Source organism: Carassius carassius, chromosome 14 (genome assembly GCF_963082965.1).
Source record: "Carassius carassius chromosome 14, fCarCar2.1, whole genome shotgun sequence".
Taxonomy (NCBI): domain Eukaryota; kingdom Metazoa; phylum Chordata; class Actinopteri; order Cypriniformes; family Cyprinidae; genus Carassius; species Carassius carassius.
This window is the reverse complement of record NC_081768.1, coordinates 11,544,216-11,572,060: the sequence shown is the minus strand read 5'-3', so window position 1 is coordinate 11,572,060 and position 27,845 is coordinate 11,544,216. Positions and strand designations below refer to the sequence as shown.

The 27,845-nt window shown below is 36.4% G+C and overlaps 2 protein-coding genes across 5 annotated transcripts in view; one reads left to right on the top strand and one right to left on the bottom strand.

Annotated features, from left to right (window-relative positions):
* Nucleotides 1-213: 213 nt before the first annotated feature.
* LOC132156973 (mitogen-activated protein kinase 8B) lies at nucleotides 214-9,806 on the bottom strand. Of its 3 annotated transcripts, none has more exons than XM_059566067.1 (12): nucleotides 9,581-9,806; nucleotides 7,957-8,125; nucleotides 7,743-7,872; nucleotides 7,597-7,655; nucleotides 7,268-7,406; nucleotides 6,155-6,320; nucleotides 4,652-4,723; nucleotides 4,260-4,442; nucleotides 3,830-3,954; nucleotides 3,110-3,173; nucleotides 2,345-2,422; nucleotides 214-2,213 (listed from the first exon to the last, which is right to left on the bottom strand). In XM_059566067.1, exons 2-12 carry the CDS (start codon nucleotides 8,076-8,078, stop codon nucleotides 2,197-2,199), a joined length of 1,155 nt encoding a protein of 384 aa, XP_059422050.1. In that variant the 5' UTR covers nucleotides 8,079-8,125; nucleotides 9,581-9,806; the 3' UTR covers nucleotides 214-2,196. The 3 variants fall into 3 exon arrangements, with proteins under 3 accessions (XP_059422050.1, XP_059422049.1, XP_059422048.1); XM_059566066.1 differs by lacking the exon at nucleotides 4,652-4,723 and adding an exon at nucleotides 5,722-5,793 and having other exon boundaries at nucleotides 214-2,208; nucleotides 9,581-9,805; XM_059566065.1 differs by having other exon boundaries at nucleotides 214-2,208; nucleotides 9,581-9,805.
* An 878-nt stretch (nucleotides 9,807-10,684) lies between these two features.
* Nucleotides 10,685-27,845, top strand: part of LOC132156978 (FERM and PDZ domain-containing protein 2-like) — a 36,295-nt gene continuing 19,134 nt past the window's right edge. For both annotated transcript variants that reach the window (XM_059566077.1, XM_059566078.1), the window contains exons 1-26: nucleotides 10,685-10,874; nucleotides 15,433-15,580; nucleotides 15,673-15,833; nucleotides 17,425-17,490; nucleotides 17,619-17,798; nucleotides 17,906-17,981; nucleotides 18,696-18,785; nucleotides 19,397-19,472; nucleotides 19,605-19,731; nucleotides 19,817-19,888; nucleotides 20,034-20,208; nucleotides 20,353-20,488; nucleotides 21,300-21,438; nucleotides 21,523-21,675; nucleotides 21,806-21,991; nucleotides 23,253-23,412; nucleotides 23,658-23,901; nucleotides 23,991-24,091; nucleotides 24,324-24,401; nucleotides 24,477-24,584; nucleotides 24,670-24,786; nucleotides 24,995-25,194; nucleotides 25,296-25,397; nucleotides 25,481-25,574; nucleotides 26,385-26,470; nucleotides 27,204-27,387. In XM_059566077.1, coding sequence (XP_059422060.1) covers nucleotides 15,457-15,580; nucleotides 15,673-15,833; nucleotides 17,425-17,490; nucleotides 17,619-17,798; nucleotides 17,906-17,981; nucleotides 18,696-18,785; nucleotides 19,397-19,472; nucleotides 19,605-19,731; nucleotides 19,817-19,888; nucleotides 20,034-20,208; nucleotides 20,353-20,488; nucleotides 21,300-21,438; nucleotides 21,523-21,675; nucleotides 21,806-21,991; nucleotides 23,253-23,412; nucleotides 23,658-23,901; nucleotides 23,991-24,091; nucleotides 24,324-24,401; nucleotides 24,477-24,584; nucleotides 24,670-24,786; nucleotides 24,995-25,194; nucleotides 25,296-25,397; nucleotides 25,481-25,574; nucleotides 26,385-26,470; nucleotides 27,204-27,387 — 3,235 coding nt within the window. In that variant the 5' untranslated portion in view covers nucleotides 10,685-10,874; nucleotides 15,433-15,456. The remainder of the gene's footprint in view (nucleotides 10,875-15,432; nucleotides 15,581-15,672; nucleotides 15,834-17,424; nucleotides 17,491-17,618; nucleotides 17,799-17,905; nucleotides 17,982-18,695; nucleotides 18,786-19,396; nucleotides 19,473-19,604; nucleotides 19,732-19,816; nucleotides 19,889-20,033; nucleotides 20,209-20,352; nucleotides 20,489-21,299; nucleotides 21,439-21,522; nucleotides 21,676-21,805; nucleotides 21,992-23,252; nucleotides 23,413-23,657; nucleotides 23,902-23,990; nucleotides 24,092-24,323; nucleotides 24,402-24,476; nucleotides 24,585-24,669; nucleotides 24,787-24,994; nucleotides 25,195-25,295; nucleotides 25,398-25,480; nucleotides 25,575-26,384; nucleotides 26,471-27,203; nucleotides 27,388-27,845) is intronic.

The following is a 27,845-nucleotide window of genomic DNA, read 5'->3' as shown; positions in this document are numbered from 1 at the left end:
TCCAACTGTTTATTTCCATTTTTCCAGTTATGATGTTAACACAGTTGAATTTCAGTGCATTTTATTGAGGTGGTAATCTGCTAACCCTAATATAAAACAACTGCATCAATTCGTGAAGTCTAATAAACCCAACACCATGATCTTATAGTTCTTGTACAGTGTTTTGGACTTAAAATCAAGTGCTAAGCAGGTCATGCAAGATACTGACCACCGTTGAGACTGGGGATGAGAAACTTTTCTTCTCCATTTTTATTATTCTCTTTTCTTGGACAGAACCCTTCCAAAAATGTTCGCATAGATGTCGAGTCTGAAATAACATGGTTCATTGTTCAGCTTTGAGTTACTGCACATAAGCTGAAGAAAACAAAAAACAGTCTAGAATAAACAAAGACACACACTTGTTGAATTGTATACATATACTGTACATACAGTACATTCTCACAGATTCAAACTACAGACACTTCAACACTCCTATTTTTCTGAATAAATAAATAAAAAGAAATCAAGGTTACAGTAATACTTGTAAAATGTGTATGGCATCAAGTGTGAGGTAGTTCAGACTCGACCTTTAAATGACTCTTGTGTTTCATGCCTAAAAGATTTTGCTTTTTGCAGTTACAGCAGGCTTAGGGTTCCCATGCAAGTATGTAGGGCTTAATATCATTGCCACTGTTAAGAGCACTTAAAACAAAACAACAATAATATAAAGTAATAGCAAAATATTTCGTTTTTTTACCCTGTGCACAGGCAAATAAATCCAATGGGCTGAACCCCATGTCATAAACATTCAGATTCAACTTAGGCCTATTCAACATTCTCTCACCTTCAAATTCTAAAGCAAACGTAAAAAAAAACCTCTTCCCTGATATATCTTAAACTTTTTATCAAATAATGTGTGGAGCTCCACAGTTTTCAATGTCATAAGTTACAAAGCAAATATCTACACAGTAGGTCAATTCCCAAAACAGTAGGTCCCGTTCATTTACAGCACATTACATGCCATTAAAGACCTCCCAACCTGACAGGAGAAAAAAAACAAACTAATGAAATATCTAAAGATCTGAGTTAATTTCACTGTTGTATAAAAATAAATAAGTAGCTTAACAACTCCGGAATATGCTAGAAATGAACCAGTGTAGATTTTTGTTGGTGTTCAAAATAATAATTTCTAGCAGCTCAGAAAATTTCGGACTCAAATTTCAAGCAACAAACCTTATCAGGGTTTGGAAAAATGTTTAGACAAAAACTGCAAAATGCAAAACTGCAATGATACAATCACAGCTAATGAAGCGCAATGCTTGTTCTATAAGCAGATTTTGAAGGGCTAAAACTTTTTTTATTTTTATATAAATTATAAAAATAAAAGAGGTGCTGAAATCCTAGGTAACTAGGACTAGGACAAGAACTAGAACACCACAGACATACGCACAAGCACATCACATCACATTTCACAGTCAATCAGCAGCAAAACTATTCATGAAAAAAGAACAGCCTGGTAAAATAAATCAATGTACATATAAAAAATATTTGTTTTGGATGTTGTAAGTTGTTATATCTAAATGCAACTGTACAAAATTTAAATAATATGTGCTGCGCAACAACATGACCCAGAAAATGCCACCTCAGGCAAGTTATGTCAAAATGTACTTAAATAGCTGATATTAATTTGTGCAATATGGTTAAGTCCATTGTAAAATACTAACATGGACTTGTTTCTAAAGACTTTCATATCCCAAGTGACCAAGAAAATTATACACTGACCAGGAAAAAGACTCAAAATAAATAAATTTGAGAAAATATATTCACAACTCAATCTTTACAGATTACCTTCCAAAATCACTCTTAACTCTAAACGTAGCTTATAAAAGAAGAGATTTGTTAAGGAGTTCACTATCATTGGCTGAGCCTTTTAGGGCTGTCGCTAAAAAGATAAACCTGTGTAATTATTTACAGCATCTAGAGCGGAACTCAAAAAAGCCATACCCGACCCAAAAGAAAGTATTAGACTGGCCTAAATCTGATACCATGCCACACACAGAGAATCTCCAGGGGAAGGTGATAGTCATCTGCAGCAGCTCAGGGGTCCCGCAGAGGCCTCCAGGCTGCTGTCTGTGTCTGAGGCCACGGTGGGCTCTGTGGACATGGACGAGACGTCATTGATGGAGGAAGAGGAGGATGGCTGGGGTGAGCCGTTGATCACTGCTGCACCTGTGCTATGTGAAACACAACAGTCAGTTAGATCAACCAAACATGATGTGTGAGTATATGCAAATGTAAAAATGTATTTAAAATAAAAATAATGAACATAATTTGCATTAGACTAAGAGAAAATCGTCTAGCTAACCTATAGGGGAAGGCTGACCTCGAATGACACCGTTTTTCACCCGTTCTTCCCAATCCAGGACTTCTTTATAGATCAGCTCTGTAGAAGACAAAGAAAAAACTATTCGAATATAACTCGAGAGAGGAAAAAAAACAGAGACCTACACAATTTTTATCTAAATAAGCCATTTAAGGAAATAAAGCTTTGTAAATGTTACTATTTAGTACAAAATCCATAGGAATTTAATTGGGGTTTAATGAAATTAAACAGATGCATAAAATCTGGGGAAAAATCTAGTAACTTGAAAACATGGTAATGAACACCAGCATTTAATTACATGGATGAAAGGGATTGATATTAAACCAATTGTTTTGTTTTACTCCAAACGAACTGATTCACTAAAATGAATCGAAGCTAGTTTGTCATTGGAAATTTAAAAAGCAGCTGAGCTACTGTCATGCAGCTGAAAAAGTCAGTTGCATTATTACTTAGATATTTACTGTCATACGCTGAACAGATGAACGAAGTCATGGAAACTGGCATGGTTTAAGTTGATAGCACACGCTCCATGAGTAGAAAGAAATATCACTCTTTCTAATTTAAGCAACTGCCGTCAGACATTTAAACATGCTGAGGAGTTTATTAACACTATTCAATCAGGTGACCCCTGCAGACAAGATTTCGACTGCGGGTGCAGTGGGCAAATCATTTTGGTTCTCAGCCTCTGGCATTTTCCTTTTGCATCGGATTTCACTCTGTGAACTTTAAATTAGAAAAACAAACCACCTTTCCATTCCTCCACTGTGTGTTCCCTCTCATCGAGCTGTTTGTCTATGATTAGAGGAGGTGGCTGAAAAGAGAAAGAGAAGCACACATGATTATACTGGTGAGAAAAACAATCAATGTGTTGATTATGAGCTCATCTGGGGGGGGGGGCAGAGTCTGTTGTGAGAACTAATAGATAGACTACTGTTGACAAGTATGAAGTCAGTAAGATTTTTTTTGTTTTTGAAAGAAATTAATTTTATTCAGCAAGGACTTAAACTGATCAAAATAAAAAATGTTGTCAATTATATTTATAATGTTACAAAACATTTATTTTTTAAATAAATGCTGTTCTTTTGAACTAAAAAAACCTTCATGCCATCATAGGAATAAATTACATTTTAAAATACACTGAAACAAAAAAAAAAACAGTTATTTTAAATTGTAAGAATATTTTACAAAATTACTGATCTTTTTACAAAATTACAAAATTTGGCTTTGCTGAGCATAACTGCTTTAAAAAACTGCTTTTTGTAAATTTATTGCTAGAAATAACAAAAAAAAATTGTAACAGTGATTGTACAACTTGTGATAAAAAGGTTTAAAAATTGCAACCCTTGGTTTGAATATTTGGGAAAACCAAATCCATAATCATTTTTGTAGACTTTTCATCAAAATTACAATGAGCTTGTATATGTACTTGACGGCAGTGGATTGGAAATCACTGTGTGTGAAACTCACCGCTTCCACTTCAGCTGGGTCGTACCAAACGTTAATGTAGGGGTGCCGCAGAGCTTCATCCACGGATATTCGTTTGGATGCATCGATCACCAACATTTTAGACAGCAGGTCCCGCGCCTGGCTCGCTGCATAACAAATCACATCCAGTACAAAGTGTTAATGGTACTTCAGTTGTTCTCAAGTGGCTTGATATGTCACCTCCACCACACAGCAGATTATTCAGGCCACTCACTGTGCATGCACTGGAAATGAATCGAATTTTGAATTAGGCTGTTTTTCTTTAGCAAACATGTGTCAGTTAAATGAAGGATGAAATCTTTAATATTAACATTATGACATGCCCATTTGCAGGCAGCAAATGCACAGCTGCCTAATTAAGTAAAATGCTCAAGAAATATTGTCACCCATTTAAATCTTCAAGTAGATGTACCTTTCAGTTTGTTGTTTTCTGAATCAGCAGGGAACAGGACATCGGGAAAGAGCTTCTCAAAGCTGTATCCAGTGTACCGCGGCCTGTTCTCCACATAGGTCCGCACAGACTGGTTGAGTTTCATCATAAACTCCTGGGATGGTGTTCCCAGCTGCTCTATGACTTTGTTCCACTGATCAATATCTTCAGGCATTAGAGGGTTAAGAAAAGTATAAACAGTCCTATAATATCTTAAATGATCATCTTGAAAGCTTTTTTATAAATCCTGTACATTGAACCAATTCATTTTGATTGCTTATGCCATAGTGTACCATGGGAAACAAAGTATTGTGTTTACTAAAAAGAAGTGATGACCATGGAATGGATGGCACACGATAGACAGGTAAGGATACGATCTGAACCTGGAAACAACACACTACCTCTGACCATTTCAGCCATGATACAGCCAACAGACCATACATCCACTGAAAAATGAAATGAAAGTGAAATTAGCATGCAACACAGAGCTTAGAAAAAGGGAGGCAAAATGATGATGAAATCAGATGGCAAGAAGAGTGATGTGCGTCATGCAGGATCTGCCATGTCTAGCATGGAAAATCAGTGAGGATGGAGCACAGACGTAACTGAATAATCATTGCAACACTATAAATAATCCGGAAACGAGTTTCACAGTGCATTACAGGCCTGACCATTTACACTCATGTTGTGACTCACGATGGTGACTCATTAACTGATTATGATGGAAGGAAAAAACGTTGCACAGTAATACAAATTTAGATTTATAGATTTTTTACAGATGACATCAAAATCCAGATGTAGGTTTTTGGGGACGATGGGACGGTGTGTTCTCAAACACCATCATGCCACCCTTGACCTACTGTAATGTTAAGCCTTAAAGATCCCACATTTCTAATTTACACTACCATTTAAACGTATGGAATTGGAAAGATTTTGAAAATGTTTTTAAACATATTTTATGCTCACCAAGGATGCCCTTCTCCCTTGTCACGAGAACAGAACAGAACAGCTACAATGGCTAAATAAATATCAAAACAACTTGTAACAATGTACAACAATAATTTTAAAAAGAATTAGAATATGATTTGATATGAAACAAGCAGGTGCCAGTGTAAAAATTTTAAACTAATCCTTCAAAATAGTGGCATTCACAAAAATACAGCCAAAATTAGCCAGAAAGTCAAAATTGCCCCTCACAGAAATAAATAAGGGAGTGAAATGCAAAAAAAAAAAGAGCTATAATCAAAACACAACCATCCATTGTTTGATGAACATACAGCATGCATAGCAAAGAACACAATATAAAATAATATTCATTAAATTAATACCAATCTAAAGAGGGACTATACAGTATGTCTAGCTCATTATGAGTAAATTGTCAAAATGACCACAGACAATTCTGGCATCGAAGATGCATTTTATTACTTGTACGACTCAAGGATACAGTCCCTCCCAGGAAAAAGGATTTTGTGACGGACCATTTCTGCCAAAATGCATCCCACAGACCAAATGTCCACTAAGCATGTGCAGCAGAGGGAAAGAGAGAAAACAGTTAAGCAGGAAAGTCAGGGGTGTTAGTATTTTTGTACTGTTGCATAAGAGCTTGTTTTATTCATTATTGTTTGGTTAAGAAATTAATGAACATGCCAAGCCATTGTCTACTCATCACACACTGAACAGGCTTTACATTTCATCAAAGTGAAAACAAAAAAACAGAATTCCCCCGTGCTGAAACCGCAAAGCTATTAGTGCAAGGAAAGCATTAGAGAGGCCTATAAAAGCGTGAAATGAAACCTGCAACACGAGGATGATATTGGCCGTTAAGCATGTATAGGATGTGCCAACTAGGCATTCTGCAGCTTGTCAGCAGCACTGACCATTGGCTTGATATCCCATTCCCAGGATAACTTCAGGGGCTCTGTAGTAACGTGTCACCACATATGGTGTCATCAGCAGACCCGTAGCTGCTGTCCTGGCCAGACCAAAATCCAGGATCTTCAGGGTACAGTCTGACTTTACCACGATGTTGCTGGGTTTCAGATCCTAAAGAATCACAAGACAGAATATTAGTCAATTTGCCATTTTTTCATGAGAGTAAATAAGTAAAAACATAATGGCAGTCCAAAAGTCTGAGACTTAAGAAAACTTGAAACCTGAGAAGAACACACACAAAGTTTTGATATTTAAAAAAAAATAAAATACAATTGTGAAATTCTTTTTAAATGTTTGGTGTCTGTATGATTTTTAAATAATTGTAAATTAACTAGTTATAAATTGTGTGGGCTTTAGAAAGCGTTTTAATTGTCAGCAAAATGATTCACTATTTTTGGTTTCACTTCTGATGCTGTCTAACTGAAAACTGACCAACAATACAGTATATTTCCAAGGGCTAAAGTGTATCAAAACTAATGATCTGTATTCCACTCTCAACTAACAAGTCTTTCCACACTATTAACCTTGAAAAAGAAGACTTATTTCCTTTCAGTGTTCCTCTGTTTTCTCATCAGCTATCCACAGATCTGTCAGAGTGAAACCATTTTTAATCATTTAGCGCTTGATTATCCTCAGCTGCAAATGAAATTTAATTTTTTTTAAGGTCGCCATTCATGGGACACGACCTTGTGCAGTGACACGAGATTCACTGTATTAACATAAAGGTCTCCGGTCATATCTGCGCAAAAGCAGTACACTGTATAAGACAGAGGTAAACTCAAGGTGAAACGGGACAGCGATGTTTACTAAGGATCAATTGATCGCTTCCCTCCTGTCGTCTCTCAACATGTCCCTGCATCAACAGCGCAATGCAGTCCACAGCAGCAGCTGCAGTCAGGCAGTCAGAGGTCTGGCTTTTTGTAATCAGCCCAAGGGATGAAACCCCTCCCCCTCTCTCACCTTAACTGATTATTAAGCTTTTGCTATCCGTGCAACCTTGGCTGTGTATGGCAGTCTTTTTGTTTAGGCGGACAGGCTTTAGGCTAAAGAGCACAGACCCTGTGAATGATCCCCGCCGAGTGGAGGTGTTTTGTTCCGCACAGCATCTGGTACAACAGATAGGACAGCCGCTCGTGGTCCAGCTCCATCTGAATGACTTGGCATAGGTTGGCATCCATCAGCTCCATTACTAGGTAACTGTCGTTGGGGAAGGGGCGGGACAAAAAAAGAGGGTGCAATGGGGGGACGGGGGGATGGGGGGGGGGGTAAGGGAGGCAGAAAGGAAGGGGTGGGTGTGTGTGGATGTGAGAGAAAGGGGAGAGAGCATTACGGGGTATCAGCTGGGGTCTGGCATTTGTTACTGTGTAAATATATAACATATACTCACACATCTTGGAATTCTTCGAATGTTTTTTGTGGTGTAAAAACATTTAAGAGGCCTATTATCTGGAAATTAAAAAGCATATTTATATGACGGCTTATGCTCTTTTTGCATGCAACATGTTAAGAGCCCATTTTAGGGTCATGACTTACATTTTTATGGTTGACACACTTCATGAGCACCAGCTCTCTGTATGCACGTTTGGCATGAGTCTGATTCTGAAAAGGCCGGCTGAGTTTCTTTATAGCCACATTTCGCTCAAGGTTGTGGTCATACGCTGAGCTAAAAGAGAAAAGAATGCATGAAGCAGATGAAAAGATGCGGCAACTGTCTAACTTCCTTGATTTGAGGTGGAATACAACATACCAGACTATTCCCTGAGCACCCGAGCCAATGGGTCTTAGATTCTGATACCGCTTCAACACTGTGAATGTTGAATCACCCACATCTACGCTGTAGAACTCTTTTTCTCGCTTATTTTTGTTCATGGTGAAGCCGAAGTGTGAGCATCCGAACAAGGCAGACTTTTACAAACCTAGACCATAAAAACAAAACAAAATCCACTATAATATTGCAACTGTTGTGATATCTTCACCACCGTAACATGATTTCCCTTCAGGATCTTTTTTTTCTTAGCACAGCAGAATAAACTGAAAGGACAGCATAGAGTGGTCCCGAACCTCTTTTTGGCTCTGGGCTTTATCTCAGTGTCATCCAAAAGAAAATAACTAGAGCATACAGATTTAAGAAACACACGCACACATAAAAAGGGGACTCAAAAAAATATGCCACAAAAGAGTAGGGTAGTTTCTTAATAGCTCTTAGCCGGAGTTAAAACAGCATGACCCAGTTCCACAGAAAAATGCTTCCACATATTTAACCATTTCTGCAAATGGCATAATATCAGGGATATTAAAAATGGCACAATTCACCGTGATGAAAGGAAGTAGCACAAAATATTTCCAAATATGAAAGCATTAAGAAATTTCATTTTGGATCCATAGCAACAGAGAGAGACTTTTGTCAAGACAAGCTTTGATTTGTGGTTGACAATCAAGCAAGAAAAAATATATAAATAAATAAACCAACCACTTTTTGGCACACAGGCTAATATTCAATACTTACACAATCAGGCACGCACACAAACAAACCAGTTATTCAAGTAACACAATTTCTCATTTTAATCAGAGCCAAATATTAGTCTTCCAGGATAATAACACTAACTCACAAGTACTTGTCACAACATTGCCAAAGAGAATCATTTCAAACCACAAGTATTATTATGCACAATAAAATAAATGTAAGAGAAATCACATTTGGGTAATTAAATTATTTATAAAATACAGTATTCAGGACACTAATAAAAGATGACTGACTACTGGCTAAACAAAAATGCACTAGTTAAATGGATAATTTTATAGTTAGCTTGATATCTAGGCTATATACGGTCTAAACAATGGGACAAATCCTGATTAAGACAAACTTTTATGGTTTCTTCATGCGATTAAACATTAGGACCCATTTTCTGTTAGTTATAACAATTTACTTATCACACAGATCATAAGTAAACAGTGATATTTACATTTTGTATAATATATATCCGAATTTATATGACAGCACAGGACAATAAGATACAATCATATACACGAGAAATAATGTATAGTTTTTGTTCAAGTCTTTGACAGTGATCAGTATACATACTAAACACATAAGTAAATCAGCCTTTCTTATGTTTCATTCCATCCAGAAAACACACAGGTTTTACAGTGGGTTTCTTGCAATGCGAGCAGTTTGACAAATACCATTATAAGCGATCTCACGTAACCCATGGATTTATTAGCCTCTACGTTAAAAAGCCTCATCATTCAAAACAGCGACATTATCCTATTATCGTCTCAAATAAAAGAAAATTAGCTGTGATGTATACACACACCCTCCCCCACGTCGAAACAATACCACGCATTAAAACCACCTTAAAACGCTCACTTACCTGCTACGATTAAAATATAAACACTCCCTTTATCCTAGATGCCACTTAAATACCCGGACTCTTCAGAAATTATGTGGTGAAGACTCTATCGATTATTAATAGCGCTTATTCGGCTGCTGGTTTCGATAACATGACCTCAGCGTATTGAAAGCGTTTTCTTCCACTGGCAGCAGGCCTCGCGTGCACTGCGGACGACGTGCGCTCTACGTCACCAAACCCCCACGCGCTTCCGTGCCATCATCACGCCGGCCTATTCATAGATACAGCATTCTATCTATCTATCTATCTATCTATCTATCTATCTATCTATCTATCTATCTATCTATCTATCCATCCATCCATCCATCCATCCATCCATCCGTCCGTCCGTCCGTCCGTCTGTCTGTCTGTCTATCTATCTATCTATCTATCTATCTATCTATCTATCTATCTATCTATCTATCTATCTATCTATCTATCTATCTATCTGTCTATCTGTCTGTCTATCTATCTGTCTATCTGTCTGTCTGTCTGTCTGTCTGTCTGTGAATCTATTCTATTAAAATCTGTCCAAATAGCCTAATATTGATCAAAATTAGGCTATGTTGTGCATCATTTTAAGGATATAAATATATTTTACCCACTCAGATAGATACTTTAATTCATTAAATATGAAAATCCTTTTAAAAATGCACAATAAAAACTGCTAATCTAAACAAGGAGTAAATGAATCATAAATCCTTTTTTTTTTTTACTACAGAATGTTAACACAATACATGACTTGGAATGTGAATCAGAATACTTCTGTGCATGCATTGGAATAGACACCTAAACAAGGACAAGGACAAATAAAATGATAGTTAAATATAAAGACACTTCAGGTACTAATTTGGGGATAAATTAGGTACAAATATGTATCTTTTAGCTTTTGTACCTTTGATTACTGTCCCATTGACAGCTTTCTAACTATGTTTTGAGAGTGTTGAGTAAAAATAAAAGGTCCTGAAAACTTCCTCATCCTCTTTTGTCATTGCTCATTTAATCCAATTGAGCTCTTAGCTGTGGTCTAAGAATAGTTGTTCAATTTGCAAAAATGTTTTGAGGTCCCACAGACATCCGTTGCTTCTTAGTGATTTTTGTATGGTTGTACAGTATACAGTATGCTGAATTGGAGATTGTGCATAGCTAGGTCGCATGAGGCACTTGGTAACACAAGGTAAATTAATCATGTAGAGATTCACAGGATTAAAGTGTGTGTGCTGGGACTGAAGGCATCAGAGGGAGATCAGGACCTTAAGACATCGAATGCTAGAAGGTAACTATTCATATACCTATATGATAGATCATGTTTAGTAGTTATAATTTGTACAATTTAGTGAATCTCTCTTCATGTAAAATTCAGAATGTTGTACATTCTAAGATTAACAACATAGTCCGTTTGTAATTAATTAATGCTGCTGCCATGACTTGGTCAGCTATTAATGCTATTAATATGTTACAGGGCTAAGTTGTGATTAGTTTATGTATAACTCAGAATGTTTTATTTGGACAGTGAAAGCCTAATACCTATCAATCGGTAGAGAAAGCAAAAATATAAAGAATATAAAAAGAAAAATCTCTTTTATTTTCCTGATATTTTTAGTTTAGATTTAACCATTGTTTATGTGTCCCTGTTATTGTTGGTACACAAAGGCTACGCTGTTTGTCAGAATATTCTAGGATTTGATTATTGAAGGAATGCAGTGAGTTTAGTCTTATTTCTTTCTCTTAGTCCATGAGAAAATGCATGTCTTCCTAGATACTAATGGACTGAGAGAGCGCAAGCTTATTTATATTTTTATTTATATTTTAGAAGCACGTATATATGTATACAGCAATGTTGATTTAAGCATTTGTGTGCTTTAAAATAAATTAAGCATTCTATTTCTGACAGGCCACAAAAAGAAACTCAAGGCTTCTTGTAATGTTCAACATCTGCAGGTCCTGCTTAACCTTGTTTGGAGTTCAAGCTCATTATTGCATCGGTACTTTTTTGTGTGTGTCGGTGTCCAGCCCAAACTTTTGTTGTTCTGACTGATCTGACATACTGAGGCAGAGAACAACCCAGTATCCATGAATTACTTATATTTTTAGATTATTGAGTTTATTGTATTGTAGTATGTATGCAATTTTTTTACAAAGGTGTTGAGTTAGCCTATTAACACCCATGTTGTGTAATTAACTAGATGATCTAATCTCCCTGTATTGGTACCCAGACTTGATCTAGTAACTAGATTCTAGTTTAATAAGCCTCAAGACAAGTGTTGGGGAGTAACTAGTTACATGTAACGGCGTTACGTAATTTAATTACAAAATTATTGTAACTGTAATTAGTTACAGTTACTAAGAAAAAATGAGTAATTAAATTACAGTTACTTATGAATTTTTTTACGATTACAAAGGGGATTACATTTGAATATTTACACATATCCACATACAGATTTAACTGATTTCTTTCCCAAATTGCACTGACTATTCTGAGACCTACCGCCCTAATAATTTCCGGGATGCGGAAACACAGTCTGGTTCGTAGAATCCAGTCATAAAAACGAAATGCCTAACGCGGACGGAATATGCCACATTTTGGATGACTAAATCAAAAATAGGTCAGTACACTTGAATCAAAACATGACATCGACTAGTGTCTGTGAATATAAAGCCCCAAAAATGCAAAATATGACTTGACGTGTCTGTGGAGATCAGGCGCGGACTGGACACCAGTCTTTTGTCTTTGTTTTTTTTATTTATTTAATCAAGCAGCAGCACGTTGCTCATCAGTCATCACTCAAAATACTATATAAAGGACATCATTATTATCTGTTGTAATGATACAGTAGTAATTTAGCTGAAAAAAAATTCCGATTTTTTTTTTTTATAGGTTAAGGGGGAGCTACGACAGACAACAACACAACCCTTACAAAAATTAACATTTTAATATTTAACTATAAATCCAGAGAAAATGGTTACTATTGTTTAACTGTGATAACCAAAAATGTAAAATTATTTTACAAATGTATTTATTTAAAAATAAATACAAATCCATTTGCAAAAAAAAAAAAAAAAAAAAGGTTATTTTACTTTTATATAGGCTAATAAAAGCATGGTAATTTTTTGTAAGGGAAAAACATGACTCGTGTACAGTATTAGGATTTTTCTATAAAGATATTGTAGTATTGTAGAGTATTGTATTGTAAAGTATAGTTTTGTTCAATCTTGAGTATTAAAGTCATGAGAGAGATGGATAACAGGGCATAATAAAGAGACTGAAGAGAAAAATGGAAGTGAAGGTGCAGTTCAGGAGAGAACTTTTAATTATTTTGCATGTCCCCAAATTAAAAATTTAAACATTTTTTATGTCAGGTCCATACAAAAAATAGTTTTGTCCATGAATTTGTTTGTATGAGTTTGAATTTTCCAGTCTGAATTTTTTCCCAGTCCGCCCCTCCTGTAAATTAATGGCAAAGACATGGTTTCATTTACTACACATAGGCCTACTGAAGCTCGCAGTGTTTTCAACCTCTGCTGCCTCAATATAGAGTACACGAGCACATAAACATAATTTCTAGAACTGCTCTGTGTCACTTCATGTGCATTTTACTTATTTTGAGAAAACTATCATCATATACAGAGACAGCAGTTTCAAAAAAACACCAATGTTTCAGGAGTTTAGTACACAGAATACGTCACATGCTTATTAGATAACTGTATTTAAGTTGATGTATATGCTTTTATTTATTATTCTTTAATTTTCACAAATTTAGAAAAGTAATCAAAAAGTACTCAAAAGTAATTAGTTACATTACTTTAATAAAGTAATTGAAAAAGTTACACTACTATTACATTTTAAACAGGGTAACTTGTAATCTGTAACCTATTACATTTCCAAAGTAACCTTCCCAACACTGCTCAAGACAACCAAACAACAACAGACTAGGTTACACAAAATATGCTGCTAAATAGCAGTGAAACTGTTAAAGAGGCAATGCTACAACATTACAGCAATAGCGTCATTATTTAGGAGAGCTGTTATGTAAGACTTTATTTATTATTATTTTTACATTTTAGTAAATCCCTTTTGATTTGAACCAAAGTGAAACCTGAACATGTTTTTGCTCTCTCTGCCATTAATTGCAGTGTATAATTTTACTTTGACATGCTGAAATGAGCAGAGTACAAATGTGGTTGGGGGGGGGGGGGGTTGAGTCATGACTAAGTATTAATGGCTGATGTTGAAGACATCTCTTGACACATTTACTTGAGCAGTCACTAGGTGTACCATGGCAATATCCAGGTCCTGATGTCTCCTTATGGACATCTGATTATGTCAAATTATTGTAATCCTTAACATTCTTTATGTTCAGTGCATTTGCTTGTTGTTACCTTGCTTTAATAAAATTAATAAGATAAATTAATAAAAAGACACTATTGTATTGGTTATATTATAATAACTATATATCTCGTAAATACCAAAGAATGTGTTATAGTTACTATAGTAAGTAAGTTAAATTCTGTTCTTACAAGCCATTTAGATTTATGAATGTCTACATCAAAAAGAGTGGTACCAAGGGAACATTATTTTGGGAAGTGCGTATTATTGATCAGCGATGGACATGTTGTTGATGTGAAATGTCTCAGTCTCCAAATGTCTGGGGACTGAGAAGACAAGCTGCTCAAGTTTAGGAATAAAGAATGTTGTCCGATTCATGTCTAATACATGCTTCTAGTTGCTCTACTGTCTTAGGTCTTCTTTGTCGCATCTTCCTCTTTATGATGCAACAAATGTTTTCTATGGGTGAAAGATCTGGGCTGGCCATTTCAGTACCCGGATCCTTCTTCTAAGCAGCCATGATGTTGTAATTGATGCAGTATGAGGTCTGGCATTGTCATGTTGCAAAATGAAAGGTCTTCCCTGAAAGAGACGACATCTGGATGGTGAGCATATGTTGTTCTAGAACTTGGATATACCTTTCAGCATTGATGGTGCCTTTCCAGATGTGTAAGCTGCCCATGCCAAATGCACTCATGCAACCCCATACCATCAGAGATGCAGGCTTCTGAACCGAGCGCTGATAACAACTTGGGTTGTCCTTGTCCTCTTAAGTCCAGATGACATGGCGTCCCAGTTTTCCAAGTTTATGAGATTTGTAAATTATTCCATTCCTTTTTTACTCACAATTTGTACAGTGTCCCAACTTTTTGGGAATCGGGTTGTATCTCTATTGTTCAAGGGAAATAAAGATTTAGATGTGGATTAGAAATAGATATTTTAATGAAGATATTTAATGTTTGGGGGTGAGTGGCTGAAATCTTTTCAATCTTTAATAATAATTTGTGTATTAATGTGGAAACTTTGGAAGGGCGTCAGATTCACTGATAAGTGAAAGTCATGACATTTGCCAAGTATGGTAACCCATACTCAGAATTGGTGCTCTGCATTTAAACCATCCAAGTGCAAACTAGCAGTGAGAACAGCAGTGTAATAAAACTTAAATGTAGTTAATTAAAATCAGTCTGTTTGCAGTTTGCTTCTGTATGTGTCCTCTGAAGTACAATCCAATCACCAGTGATTATGCAAAACAATTGGCACATTCTGGCCTGTTTATTCCTTTGATGGCTGGAAATGAAGTCAGCCAAAGACAAAAATAGATAATTGTAGACATATTCAGAGTTACACATCACACAATATAAATAATGTATATTACATAATATAGTTATGAAACATTGGTGATGAGCTCAGAGTCCCTGCTGCTCTCTTTGTTTAGGCTCCATCCCCCTCTTTCAGCTGATTTCTCTTCACCTCCAAAAGCCAGTTAGCTTGTGTCTCTCCTTCTCAGGTATCTGTCTCACGATTCCGCAGGATGAACAGCACATTTGTGACCCTCGCCGAGGTGCTGGAAGCCAAAGGAGGACCGCTGGAAGAGGACGAGGTGTGGTCGCTCCTGCAGGGCTCAGCCGAATCCCTCTTAGAGCTTTCCTACAAAGGTAAAATGTTGATCTTGACATTAGTTGATTTTTCCTGATGGTGAAGAGTGCACTCCATGAAAAATATAATGAATGTGGGTCTGTTTTTCTAGGTCACAATATCTGCAACATTATAACTCCTGCATCACTGCTCTTGTCCACGACTGGGGTGCTGGCGTTCAAGAATTGTGCTGTGACAGATGAGGTGTCTGCCTTCACAGCCCCAGAGATGCTGCAAGGCCGTGCTGTCTCCACCAAGCTAGCCATGGAGAAGGTCAGTTTCATTCAGCAATGCATGCCAACACTTACGTATGTAGCACTCTTGTCAAAATGACAGTTTTTTAGGAAGATACATGGTGATGCTTGAGATGTAATTCAGTGTTTCTATAAATAACAATAATACTAATAATAATATATAAAGATACAAACAAACCAATATTACTAATAGCCTAAAATAAAATGAGCTAAGGTCTGACAGGCCCATGATGAATATTTAATTACATTGCTTGCATTAGCTAGATCAAAGCCTGACATTGTTGTTCAGTAATTGTTCTTAAATTCTGAAATAATTCTTCCAAACAAACTCAGTCATTTTGGCAGAAAAAAAGCAATAAAGAATATAAAGTAAACGTAGCAAGACTCTGACTTTTTCTCATGTTGCTTACAAAAGAAACAAACAGTGACGGCTGGAACAGCTAGAACACACCAGAGTTCACGTCCCGTTAGAAAACACTGCAGTGTAAAATAAAATATTGTGCTTTTAACAATAAAAGACTGTAAAAATGCTACAGTAAAAACTTGTTAACTGGTTAACAGTAAGTTTCCATACTATATACGGTGAATGTAATTACATTTAATGTTAATTTGACAGTAAAATACTGTTAAAAATATTGTTTTTAGAAGTTAAAAAAGAAAAGGTCATTGTATAATTTACAGTGAAAAACTATAAATTGACACTCCCAGAATTCCCTGCATGACACTTCATATTTGATGGGTTTTTTGTTTTTGTTGTTGAAATAACGTGTTTCTTCTTAGTTTTTTGTTATGAGTTGTGTACAATAGGATTCAATTTTTACATCTAATGTTGTTAAATTAATGTTTATTGCATTATTTCAGTATCATGTCTGTCACCATGATGGGGTTTAGTGTTTGTGTGAATGTCACTGTGTGCACCTTCTATATATAAGTATTGCCCTCCTCAGCTCGTATAAAAGCTGTTTGTGATGTGTTTTGGCTCATCATGTGACTTTCTCATCACCACCAGTTTTTGGGAATCATTAGTGCTTTACATCGTTTGAAAACAGATATTAACACTTTAATTTGTTGGTTTATTAACATTATATCAGTTAATGAAATACAGTATTTTATTGTGAATTTAAGTTAAGTCTGTAAAACCTAAAATGTTGCTACCATATTTTTTTACAGTGAAGTTCTGGCAACCACAGCTGTCAGTATTTTACCATAAACATCACAGCTTTTTTTTACAGTGTGCAAATATAGTCATAGCACTAGGAATAGTGCACTATAGAAACAGAGAGGAAATTCTAAACCGTCTGTGGTCCTGTTAGCTGTATTCCTGCTTTATTTATTCATTTTCACACCCTCATAAATGAACTAAGGAATAATGACCTGTCAAAAACTCTGTGTTCTAGTGGCACCCTGAATCATATGACACGCACTGAAAATAAACTTATTCTCACTTTTTCTCACTATTCTCAATTTATTTAACAATTAACTCCAAATTTTATAGACTTTTTTTGTCACGTAGTACAAACTTAGTCGCAAAGAAGGTTGGATTTATTATAGAAAATGAATGTGCTTCAGTTGTGCTCACAGAAATATAATTTATTTGTCATTTCTTCCAGATAATCGTGTATTCTCTTGGGATGACTCTGTATTTGTCAGTTGATTATCACCTCCCTCAAAACCAGGTCAGTCTCTCAGAAATCTGAGTAAAAAAAAAGTAAATCAAGTAAAAGATGAACATGTCATGCCAGTGAAGAATAAGGCAGCTACATATACGTAAATGTTAAAATAAATGTGTTTTCTGCTCGGTTAGCCCATTCAGCTGAGTGACTCTCTGAATTGCCTTATCCTGAGCATGTGTGAGGACATGGCCCATCGACGAGCAACCCTGAACTGCATCTTGGAGGTGTGTGAATCACACCACAAAGAATCTCTCCTGCCTCCTCCCAACAAAGTCATCAAACAGCTGGTAGAGGATGTCTTCCAAGACTCTGTGAGTTAAAAAGCATATCATTTATAGCCTACCTCAAACACTTCTCAATTGCTCAATTTAGAAAAAAATAGCCAAGAAGTTCATGAGATTCATGAGTTCATTTTCAGGTGGATCGGGCTGCTTTAACTGAAAATGTCACACAGTTGAGTGGAAGAAGTCAAATTATCAGAGAAAGACTACATGGTAGGAATTCCTTTGAATCACAGAATTTCATCCTTTTATGTTCTTATAGTTGTGAAATTGTAAAGCAGTGTTGTCAAATAAGTTCAAGTATGAATACCTGAACATAGGCTGAATATTATTCTTTTTAATATTTTAAATGGTAATTTTTATATTTTAATTATTTGAATGTTTTACAAATTTTTATATTTTGCATGTGACTTGATGTTTGATACATCTGCAAATTAGTTGTTGTAGTGTGTATTTATAGAAGAGTTTTAGCCTGTCATGTTACAGTCTGTGCACGTCAGATCCTTTGTATAACAAGTCTAAGTGGGTGTTGATGCCAGATATTTGTCTTCAACGCTGTCCTCAACTAAACGTTTCAGTGGTAATCCCAACATATTCCTTGGATTATAATGTTTATCCTAAAAATTTAATTAGTAAAACCCTGCAGGTTTGACTAACATGTGCGTAAGACCGCTCCAATGCACCAATAAAATATTGTCCAGAATAGGATTAACGGTTTAACTTAAACCGAACATGGGATTACAAAAGATTGTAATCAGGCTCAAAGCGCTGATGCTTAAACACAAACTGTAATGTAAAGCGTAGTGATCTCATGTTTGGCTGTTTTCCAGAGGTTACTTGTGCAACCATGTGCAGTACAAACTGCTGTATACAGTGGATGTACAGTATACATTGCATATGGTCACTGATCAGGTCTCTGTTGAACAGGTAAGCGTGGACCATATCCTGGTTATACAGAGGGGAACGGAGCTTCAGGAGAGACTCGCAAATTGTCTCTGAACTCCGAGCCAAAGCAAGGTAAGATCATACACTAGCATTTAAAAGTTTGGGGGCTGTAAGCTTTTTTATGTTTTTAAAGAAAGTCTCTTATGCTCACAAAGACTGAGTTAATTTAATCAAAAATACAGTAAAACAGTGAAATATTATTTTAAAAAAGCTGTTTTCTATTTTAATATATTTTAAAATGTAATTTATTTATGTGATGGCAAATCTGTATTATCATTGAGTCTTTACTTCATTCTTTAGTGTCACATTATCTTTCAGATGTCATTCTAATGCTAATTTGGTGCTCAAGAAAAAAAATTTGATGAATGGTAAAGTAAGAATAAACAGAACAACATTTATTTCAAAAAGAAATCTTTTGTAACATTAGAAATGTCTTTACTGCCCCTTGATCAGTTTAATGCATCCTTGCTGAATAAAAATATTTATTTTGTTGTTTTTTTAAACAGTAGGGAAATCACGTTTAGATGTTTAGTGAATACATTGTTGCTGTATAAAAAAAATATATAAAATGCATAAAATATAATGTATAATGTATAAAAATGCATGTTAAATTTACAAAATACTTTTTGCAGAGCATTTAGACAGGAATATTTCAATATTTAGTCTAGCTGTTTTTTCCCAAGGAATTTCCCTACAAAAGAAAACCTGGTCTCTCAGAAGTAGACCTAGTCAGACAACATCCTATCAGAGCTCAACCAGGTTAGTAGTATTGTTTTGCACTTCTAAATATATGATCATGCTATTAGCTATTAGTGCTGTGTTTGCTTGTGTATTGAGCTATAGTGTCAATCTCTAATGTTATCCCGGAATTCCACTGGGGCTTCACCACAGACAAAGCACAAGTTGTTGCCTGTCACAAAGTACATGCCTCAACGTTCCCAAAGGTGAAGCCCGGCCTTCCAGTCCCTGTGTCACTATTACTCAGTCTGCAGTCAGTCTCTCCCAAAGGAAAGCTAAGGTAATGTTCTTAGCATCTGTGCTGTACAATGATACTAATTCTGTATCCTACTGTATGTGGTTAATTGCGTGTTTCAATGTTTTAGAGTCTAGGACCTGAATTTACCAGGATGAATGATGAACCTCAAATAGTTTTAGAGCTGCCGGGATCTATAGTGGTAAACTATGTTTTAGTGTTTTTGGTTGCATACTGTATATAATTAATTTAAGTTTTAAGTGTTCAGGACTTCTGTGCAGCTTTATTGCACTAAGGTTGTCTCTGTATATTTAGCTTCTTCTCTTTTTCTCTCTTGATCAATGCAGTCAAAGAAAGGCAAGTCAGGCTTGTCTCAAAGGGAGGTTAATGTGATAAAGCCAAATGAACAATGTGTGGCAGTGAAATGTGACATCAAGTCCCGTGGGAGAGATGTCTTCGACATGGTTGTGGCACATGCTAACCTTGTGGAGCACTTTTACTTTGGCCTTGCTTTCATTGATGGTAATTCAGTCTTTATATATATATATCTTTGTGTGCTCTCTTGTGTGGTTTTAATGACTGTAAAATGAATGAATGTTTGTAATGTATACTTTGAACTGCCTTACATAAGTCATTGAGAATTAATTACATTTTTCTCTTATTTAGATGGTGAATTTTTCTTTTTGGACCCTGAGACAAAAATCTCAAAGGTTGCCCCAGATTACTGGAAGAAAGTGGCTTCTGCGACATTTACGCTTTTTCTCCGTGTCAAATTTTTCCCTGATGACATCTCCTATGTATTGTATGTGTTTTTCTACTCTCTTTGGGGCCGTTCACACAGAACATGTTTTTACATTCCACTGCAAAAACATTCCGCTTTTTTCCATTGTTTTCATGCACTTGACGGGCCATTGTGCTAGCTATGATTTTGCATCATATGCAGTGCCTCACACGTGACATGCCATTCTAAAGTTAAAAAAAGAGTTTAACTTTTAAAAGTCTGTCTGTAGGCCATTTATTTTCTGTTCTGCTGTCCTGTTCTCTATGTAAATGTCACTCAGTACAATATGAATGTCAATCAGAGTTCCATGGCTTTTAGTGTATTGTATGTATGTCAGGTTTAGGGTCATCTATGTACTAGATGTGTACACAGATCTATGTACTAGACTCCAAAAACAAACTTAGTTAAAAAACATTACCTTTCAAAAGTTTGGAGTCAGTAATGAATACTTATCCAGAAAAGATGCTTTTGAATAGATCAAAATTAGGATATATTATATAATGGTACAATATATATATAAAATTAACCATATGAAAAGATGCAATCCAGCACACTATCAATACTTGCTAAATACTGAAGTTTATTGTCACAAGCAGAAGCAAAGTTTCAGTCCACTGATCTTCATCAGGCAGACTGCATCTTTTTATATTTTTGATTCAACAGTGTACTATTTTTCCTACGCATCTATTCTTTTTCAGGTGTGCTGAGTTTGTGTTGATTGGAAAATTAACCAAAAAACTTGACAAATGATTTAATGGGGTCTTTAATGCATTATAATTGTTTGCAGTGCTAATAATGCTCACTGTTTGTTTTTGTTGAATTATTTTAAAAGGCATAGACTTACACGACACCAATATTATCTCCAGCTGAGGAGGGACGTTCTGGAGGATAGAGTGTACTGTAATGAAGAGACTGCATTGTTTCTTGCTGCGTTAGCACTGCAGGCTGAGTTTGGAGATTATTTGCCTGAAGTGAGTGAGATATTAATGAACATTTGAACTTTCAACCAATCTAACTAGACTGTATGTTAAGATATATCACACTAACTTTTTCAGGTTTATGGGAAGAACTATTTCCAAATGGAGCAGTACATCTCTAAGAGAGCCATAGAGAAAGTGGCCTTGCCTCGTTTAAGAGAGGAGTTGCCAAGGTTACATGCCAATAATGCTCACATGCTTCCAGAGGCTGCTGAGATGGAGTTCTTAAAGGTTCTTTCTTTTGGTCTTCAGTTAGAGTCACTCATGCTTAAAAGACTCTTGTAATGCTCATAAATGGCTAAACAAATGGCTATTTGATCATAGTTTATCAGTACCTCCTGTGTCTTTCTTGCCTTTATAGATTGCACAGCAGCTGCCAGAGTATGGAATACTGTTCCACAGAGTTGCCCGTGAAAGGAAACCTATTATTGGAGAGCTGGTTTTGGGAATTTGTGCCAAAGGAATTATGGTTTATGAAGTCAAGAACCATTCTCGTGTGTTAAGCCGCAAATTTCACTGGACAGAGACAGACAGTCTCTCAACAAGTGTGAGTTATTATTTGTGTGGTTTATTGGTTATTTAGGTCTTTTTTGATACTCTGTGAAATCCAGTAACATTACATTACATTACATTTAATCATTTAGCAGACGCTTTTATCCAAAGCGACTTACAAATGAGAACAATAGAAGCAGTCAGGTCAACAAGAGAACAACAACAGTAGACAAGTGCCATGACAAGTCTCAGTTAGTCTAGTATAGAACGCATAGACAGGGTTTTTTTTTTTCTTTTTTTTTTTATAAAATGAAAAGACAAGTAAAGGAAAAGTGCTAGTGTTAGTTGGTTAAGTGCAGGCGAAAAAGATGAGTCTTTAGATGTTTCTTGAAAATGAGTAAAGATTCAGCTGTACAAATTGAGATTGGGAGGTCATTCCACCAGCTCGGCACAGTCCAGGAAAAGGTCCGTGAGAGTGATTTTGAACTTATTTGGGATGGTACCACAAGGCGTCGTTCACTTGCAGAGCGCAAACTTCTGGAGGGCACATAAGATTTAACCAATGAGTTTAGGTAAGTTGGTGCCGTGCCAGTGGTCGTCTTGTAGGCTAGCATCAGTACCTTGAATTTGATGCGAGCAGCTACTGGTAGCCAGTGTAACCTGATGAGGAGAAGAGTAACTTGAGCTTTTTTTGGCTCATTGAAGACAACCCTCGCTGCTGCATTCTGGATCAATTGCAGAGGCTTGACAGTTCATGCAGGAAGGCCCGCCAGGAGAGCATTACAATAGTCCAGTCTGGAGAGAACAAGAGCTTGGACAAGAAGTTGGGTTGCTTGCTCTGACAGGAAGGGTCTAATCTTCCTAATGTTGTATAAGGCAAACCTGCAGGACCGGGTAGTTGTAGCAATGTGGTCTGTGAAGCTTAACTGATGCCCATCTTTCTGAGGGTGGACAGGAGAATCTGGTGATTAACAGTGTCAAAAGCAGCAGAAAGGTCCAGTAAGATGAGTACCGAGGATTTTGAAGCTGCTCTTGCTAGTTGCGGGACTTCAGTAACCGAGAGCAGAGCAGTCTCAGTTGAGTGGCCACTTTTGAAGCCAGATTGGTTGCTGTCCAGGAGGTTGTTCTGTACAAGGAACATAGAAAACTGGTTGAACACAGCTCGCTCAAGTGTCTTTGCAATGAATGGAAGAAGGGATACCGGTCTGTAGTTTTCAAGAAGCGCTGGATGTTGCGCTTAACATGTTGTTTGAAGTTCATGATGTTTTGGTTTAAGGTGTAAATATTTAAAATATTCTCCATTAATCCTGTCATAGAGACGAAAATTTACCATTGAGTGCAGCCCGAGTGGGAAGAAGCACTCATTTGTGACAGAGAGCTCAAAGATCGCACAGTACCTCCTGAACCTCTGCTCAGCCCAGCACAAGTTTCACAGTGAGATGACCTCTCGGCAGCTGACCTACTGTTTAGCCTCAGGTGTGAACATTATTTCTATATACAGAGCCATTTGAAGTTGATTCCTTTTAATAAAAATGTTTCATAACAAATTACATATTTATTTTTTCCAAGGAGCATGATCGCTTCAGTGGACTCGAAAAACATTTTTACATTATAATTTTCATTAGTTACATTATTTTAATTATTTTATCATTTTCATCAGATACAAAGGTTTGTTTGTTTGCCAACTTGTAGTTAGTTATTTCTGTTATATTTCAACCTAGACAATAACGTGGCAAAATATACATCAATATGCCGCGCTCGACACAATCAAATAAAGAGGCTGTCTTGCTCGGAGATTGTGCTCAACAATATTGGTTTGAATGGATTACCGAATGACTCCATAAGCAAGTCTTGCAATGACCTGCCAGCAAAGACTGGAGTTCGGATTCAGCAACAGAACGAAGTACATCACATTCCTGAACCAAGAACCCCAAGTGAACTGAAAGACGAGAGCCCAAGCAACAGGTGTGTTGATGGATCTGCTCTGACCATCATTAAAATCACAATACAAAACGAAATATCTCTCATATCGTGTTCATCATTATTGCCTGCAGCCCTCCAGAAAATTTCAGTCCTCCAGTCTATCGCATCATGTCCAATGTCTCTTTGCAAAAGCATGACTCAGAGGTTCATTCCACCATCTCGTCTATAAGAGGTAAACAGTGACGCTTTCTCTGGTTTAAACGATAAAGTTTGACATTGACTTTTAATGATTAGCTGATATTTCTATGATAAGATCTGAGACCTTATGGGAGCTGATTATAAACAACATTTCAACTTAATAACATGCAACATAAAACATAAAAGTTATTTTCAATATAACATGAGAAAGTGGATATGTGTTTATTATATTATATCTATTTTAAATCTGGTTTTATTTGTTTTAGTGGACACACCCACAAGAACAACCCCAGAGAGAGAAATCATATGTGTTACTTTAAAGAAGGATCCAAAACTTGGTTTCGGTGAGTGAAAATGAACATGCATCTTTTATATAATGTTAAGCTTTTGAATACTGATGTATCACTTTTGATGAAAAGGTTTTGTAATAGTCGCTGAGGATAACACTGGGAAGTTAGATCTGGGAATTTTCATAGCATCCATCGTTCCCGACGGGCCAGCTGATAGGGATGGCAGAATCAGACCCGGTAAAATCCTGAACATTTTCCCTCTTTTATGCCAAAAAAAAAGAAAAGTAATGAAAAAGACTTATTTTCTTTTGTTTGTGTTTAGGTGGTCGGCTGATCTCTCTGAATAAGATCAGTCTAGAGGGGGTGACGTTTAATATAGCTGCTGCCATACTACAGAGCAGCCCAGATGAAGTGGAGCTCATAGTGTCCCAACCCAAACGTATGTCTTCATATTGTACCAATTATTTACATATGATCTGTCTTTATATTTTCACTTTTAAAAATGAACTGTGCACTTTTTTATATTAAAATACATTATCCTATCCTAGCAGTAAGACATTACTGTATATCTGTATTTTTGCAATTATGGTACATTTGGTGGTAGGAATTACACATTTAAAATGTTTTCACGTTTTGTTCCCGAGTAGAGGATCTCCGGGACAGTAAGACCTCACTGGCTACAAATAATTTAGGGATGATGCTGGAAAGAGGCTTTGGCTCTCAAAGCACCCTGAGTGCAGAGTACAGGCCTGTGATGGAGGAGTTGGAGGAGACCCTCTCCAACATCATGGCTCCCAAAATGGGCAAAAGGCTGCACATACCTGTGGTGCGGATTCTGGATTTTCAGGTGTGATTGTCATTGTGATGCAGTTTGTCCAGTTTATTAAAAAAACATCTGACATGAACAAAAATTAACCAAAATATGTTTTTATTGTTCATCCTGTGCAGGAAAGAATGTCTAATAATTCTTCCAGCTTCAGTTCAAAGCCAGGTGAAGTAATCTACATCGAGCTCAGAAAGATCAATAGCAGCTTGGGAATCAGTGTTGCTGTGAGTTTTTACTCTGTGTGGAGTTCATTTAATTTCTCAAAATCATAAAACATGGAGTATGTTACTATTTTAATGATTTGTAGGGGGGAATCAACACTAATTTACATCATGGTGGAATCTACATCACAAGCGTGATCCCAGGAGGAGCGGCAAATCAAGATGGAAGAATACAGATAGGTAAAGATCCATCATTACCAATTATAAAACCTGATATTCAGATAAAAATCTTTTAGTCAGACGTTTCTTAGAATTATGTTTTAAAGAAGTAATTTTTGTAAGATGATGATTGATAAGATGAAATACATTTCTTATGCTCACCAAGACTACATTCATTTGATAAAAAATACAGTTAAATCACTACAAATTGTAAAATATTATTTCAATTTAAATGGATTTTTTTCTATTTGAATATAGTTTAAAATGTAATTATTCCTGTGATGGTAAAGCTGATTTTTAAGCAGTGATTACTCCAGTCTTCAATGTCACATGATATTTCAGAAATCATTCTAACATTTTAATTTGGTGCTCAAGAATAGTTTTTATTATTATTATCAATGCTGAAAACATTGTGCTGCTAAATTTTTTTTGTGAAAACTGTTTTCAATGAAGTATTCAAGAATGGCATTTAATTGAAATTTGTAACATTACGTACCGTACTACTTTATAAATCCAGAATTTGAAATAGTAAATTTATTGTCACTTTTGATCAATTTAATGCATCTTGCTGAATGAAATATTAATTCATTTAAAAAACATAAAACTGTACTGACACTAGATAAACTTTCAAAAGGTAGTGGTTCTGGTTTTTTAGTGTGTTCTATGCATATTCTATGCATATTTATTTTATGCATATTATTTCCTTGACGATGTACAAACATGACTCAGATGTGTCCCTAACATGCTAATGAGCATGAATATGCAACACCCTGACTGGTTATGACGCATGATTGGTGTTGCCAGCTCAATGACTTCTTGTATGTGTGGCAGGTGACAGGCTGCTGGAGGTGGATGGCTGTAACCTGCGTGCCGTCACACACAGGCAGGCGGTAGAGTGCCTGAAGAGGACGGGGGAGGTAATGACATGTGTTTGCATTACTTCTGAGTGGTACAATCACAACCGTTTATGTAACTGGATATGATTGATCCCACAGTAGAACACTAACACCCATGTTTCGGATATTATGTAAGACAGTTGCCTTTTTTTCATTTTGTATATGAAGTGCTATATTTTTTCAGTGATGCTTTTAAACTACTAATGTACTTTTTATACTACTACATATGTTGACATGTGTCTTGAGTAACACAGCACTTACATTAAGTTTGTTTTCGCGAACAGTTAAAGAGCAGTTGCTTTCATTTAAACTTAGCCGACATTTTGAGAAGTAGCTGCCGTAAGATGTGAACTCTAGAACAAGGGCGAGCTGAAGGTCACATTATGTCTGAAAGGCCTGTGCTCCTCTCTTCAGCATAGCAGTTGCTTTAGGACAACAACATCATCAACCCTTGTGTCTTCCGGGTTCTCAGACAGCACAAAAGAAAGATCTGAAATAAAAGCATACTTGTTGGTGGTTATTTTTGTCTGGGCTAATAAGATTTTCTGGGGTATGACGCTGAGGCCTGCGTCGTTTTACTGACACACTATTACACTTAAGCTGACCAGCCACACAATCTTCAGCCACACGCACTGGTTAGGTAACAGGCCTTGTGTTAAGAAGACTGATGACGTGAGTATGTTCACTATAGCTGTGTGCAGCAGCCAGTATGATAAATTAAGACGTGTTGCTTTAATGACTGTGTTATTTTCAGGTGGTGAGCCTGGTTCTGGAACGAGAGCCTCCAGTGGTGCTGGACAGTGCCTCATCCATGATGGAGAGACAGAGATCTCCTTCACCACTCAGTGTGCAAAGCACGCCCACCCCCCTTAGGAGAGATGCGACCATGGAAACGGCCTTGTCTGTCAGGGCCAAGGACTTCAGCTTTGTGTCAGATGGTGAGACGGGGATCAGAGAGGGGGAGAAAACAATGTAAAACATTTCAACTGAATCTGACAGCGACACTGTGCTAGCTGCCAGGACCCATGTATCTCAAAGACACAGCCAAATTTACAGTTTGTCCGGAGGAACATTGTTTTTATGTGCATATTACATCATAATTAAAGTGTTTGCACTGGCATATGTTTTGCATCAAATTTAACAGCTAGGGTCTATCTATAGCACATCCAAAAATGAAAATTCTGTCATTACAGAACACAGAAAATTATTACTTTTTGAAATATCCTGGATACAATTTATTATGAATATAATGAAAGATAATAAGGTCCAGGAGTCAAGCTTTTTAAAAAGTTGCAAAATCACCATAGAAGCAGTCCGTTTGACTATATTTCAAATATTCTGATATCTTATGATCAACTAAAACTATTAAAAATAATTTTTGATCATGGAAATTAAA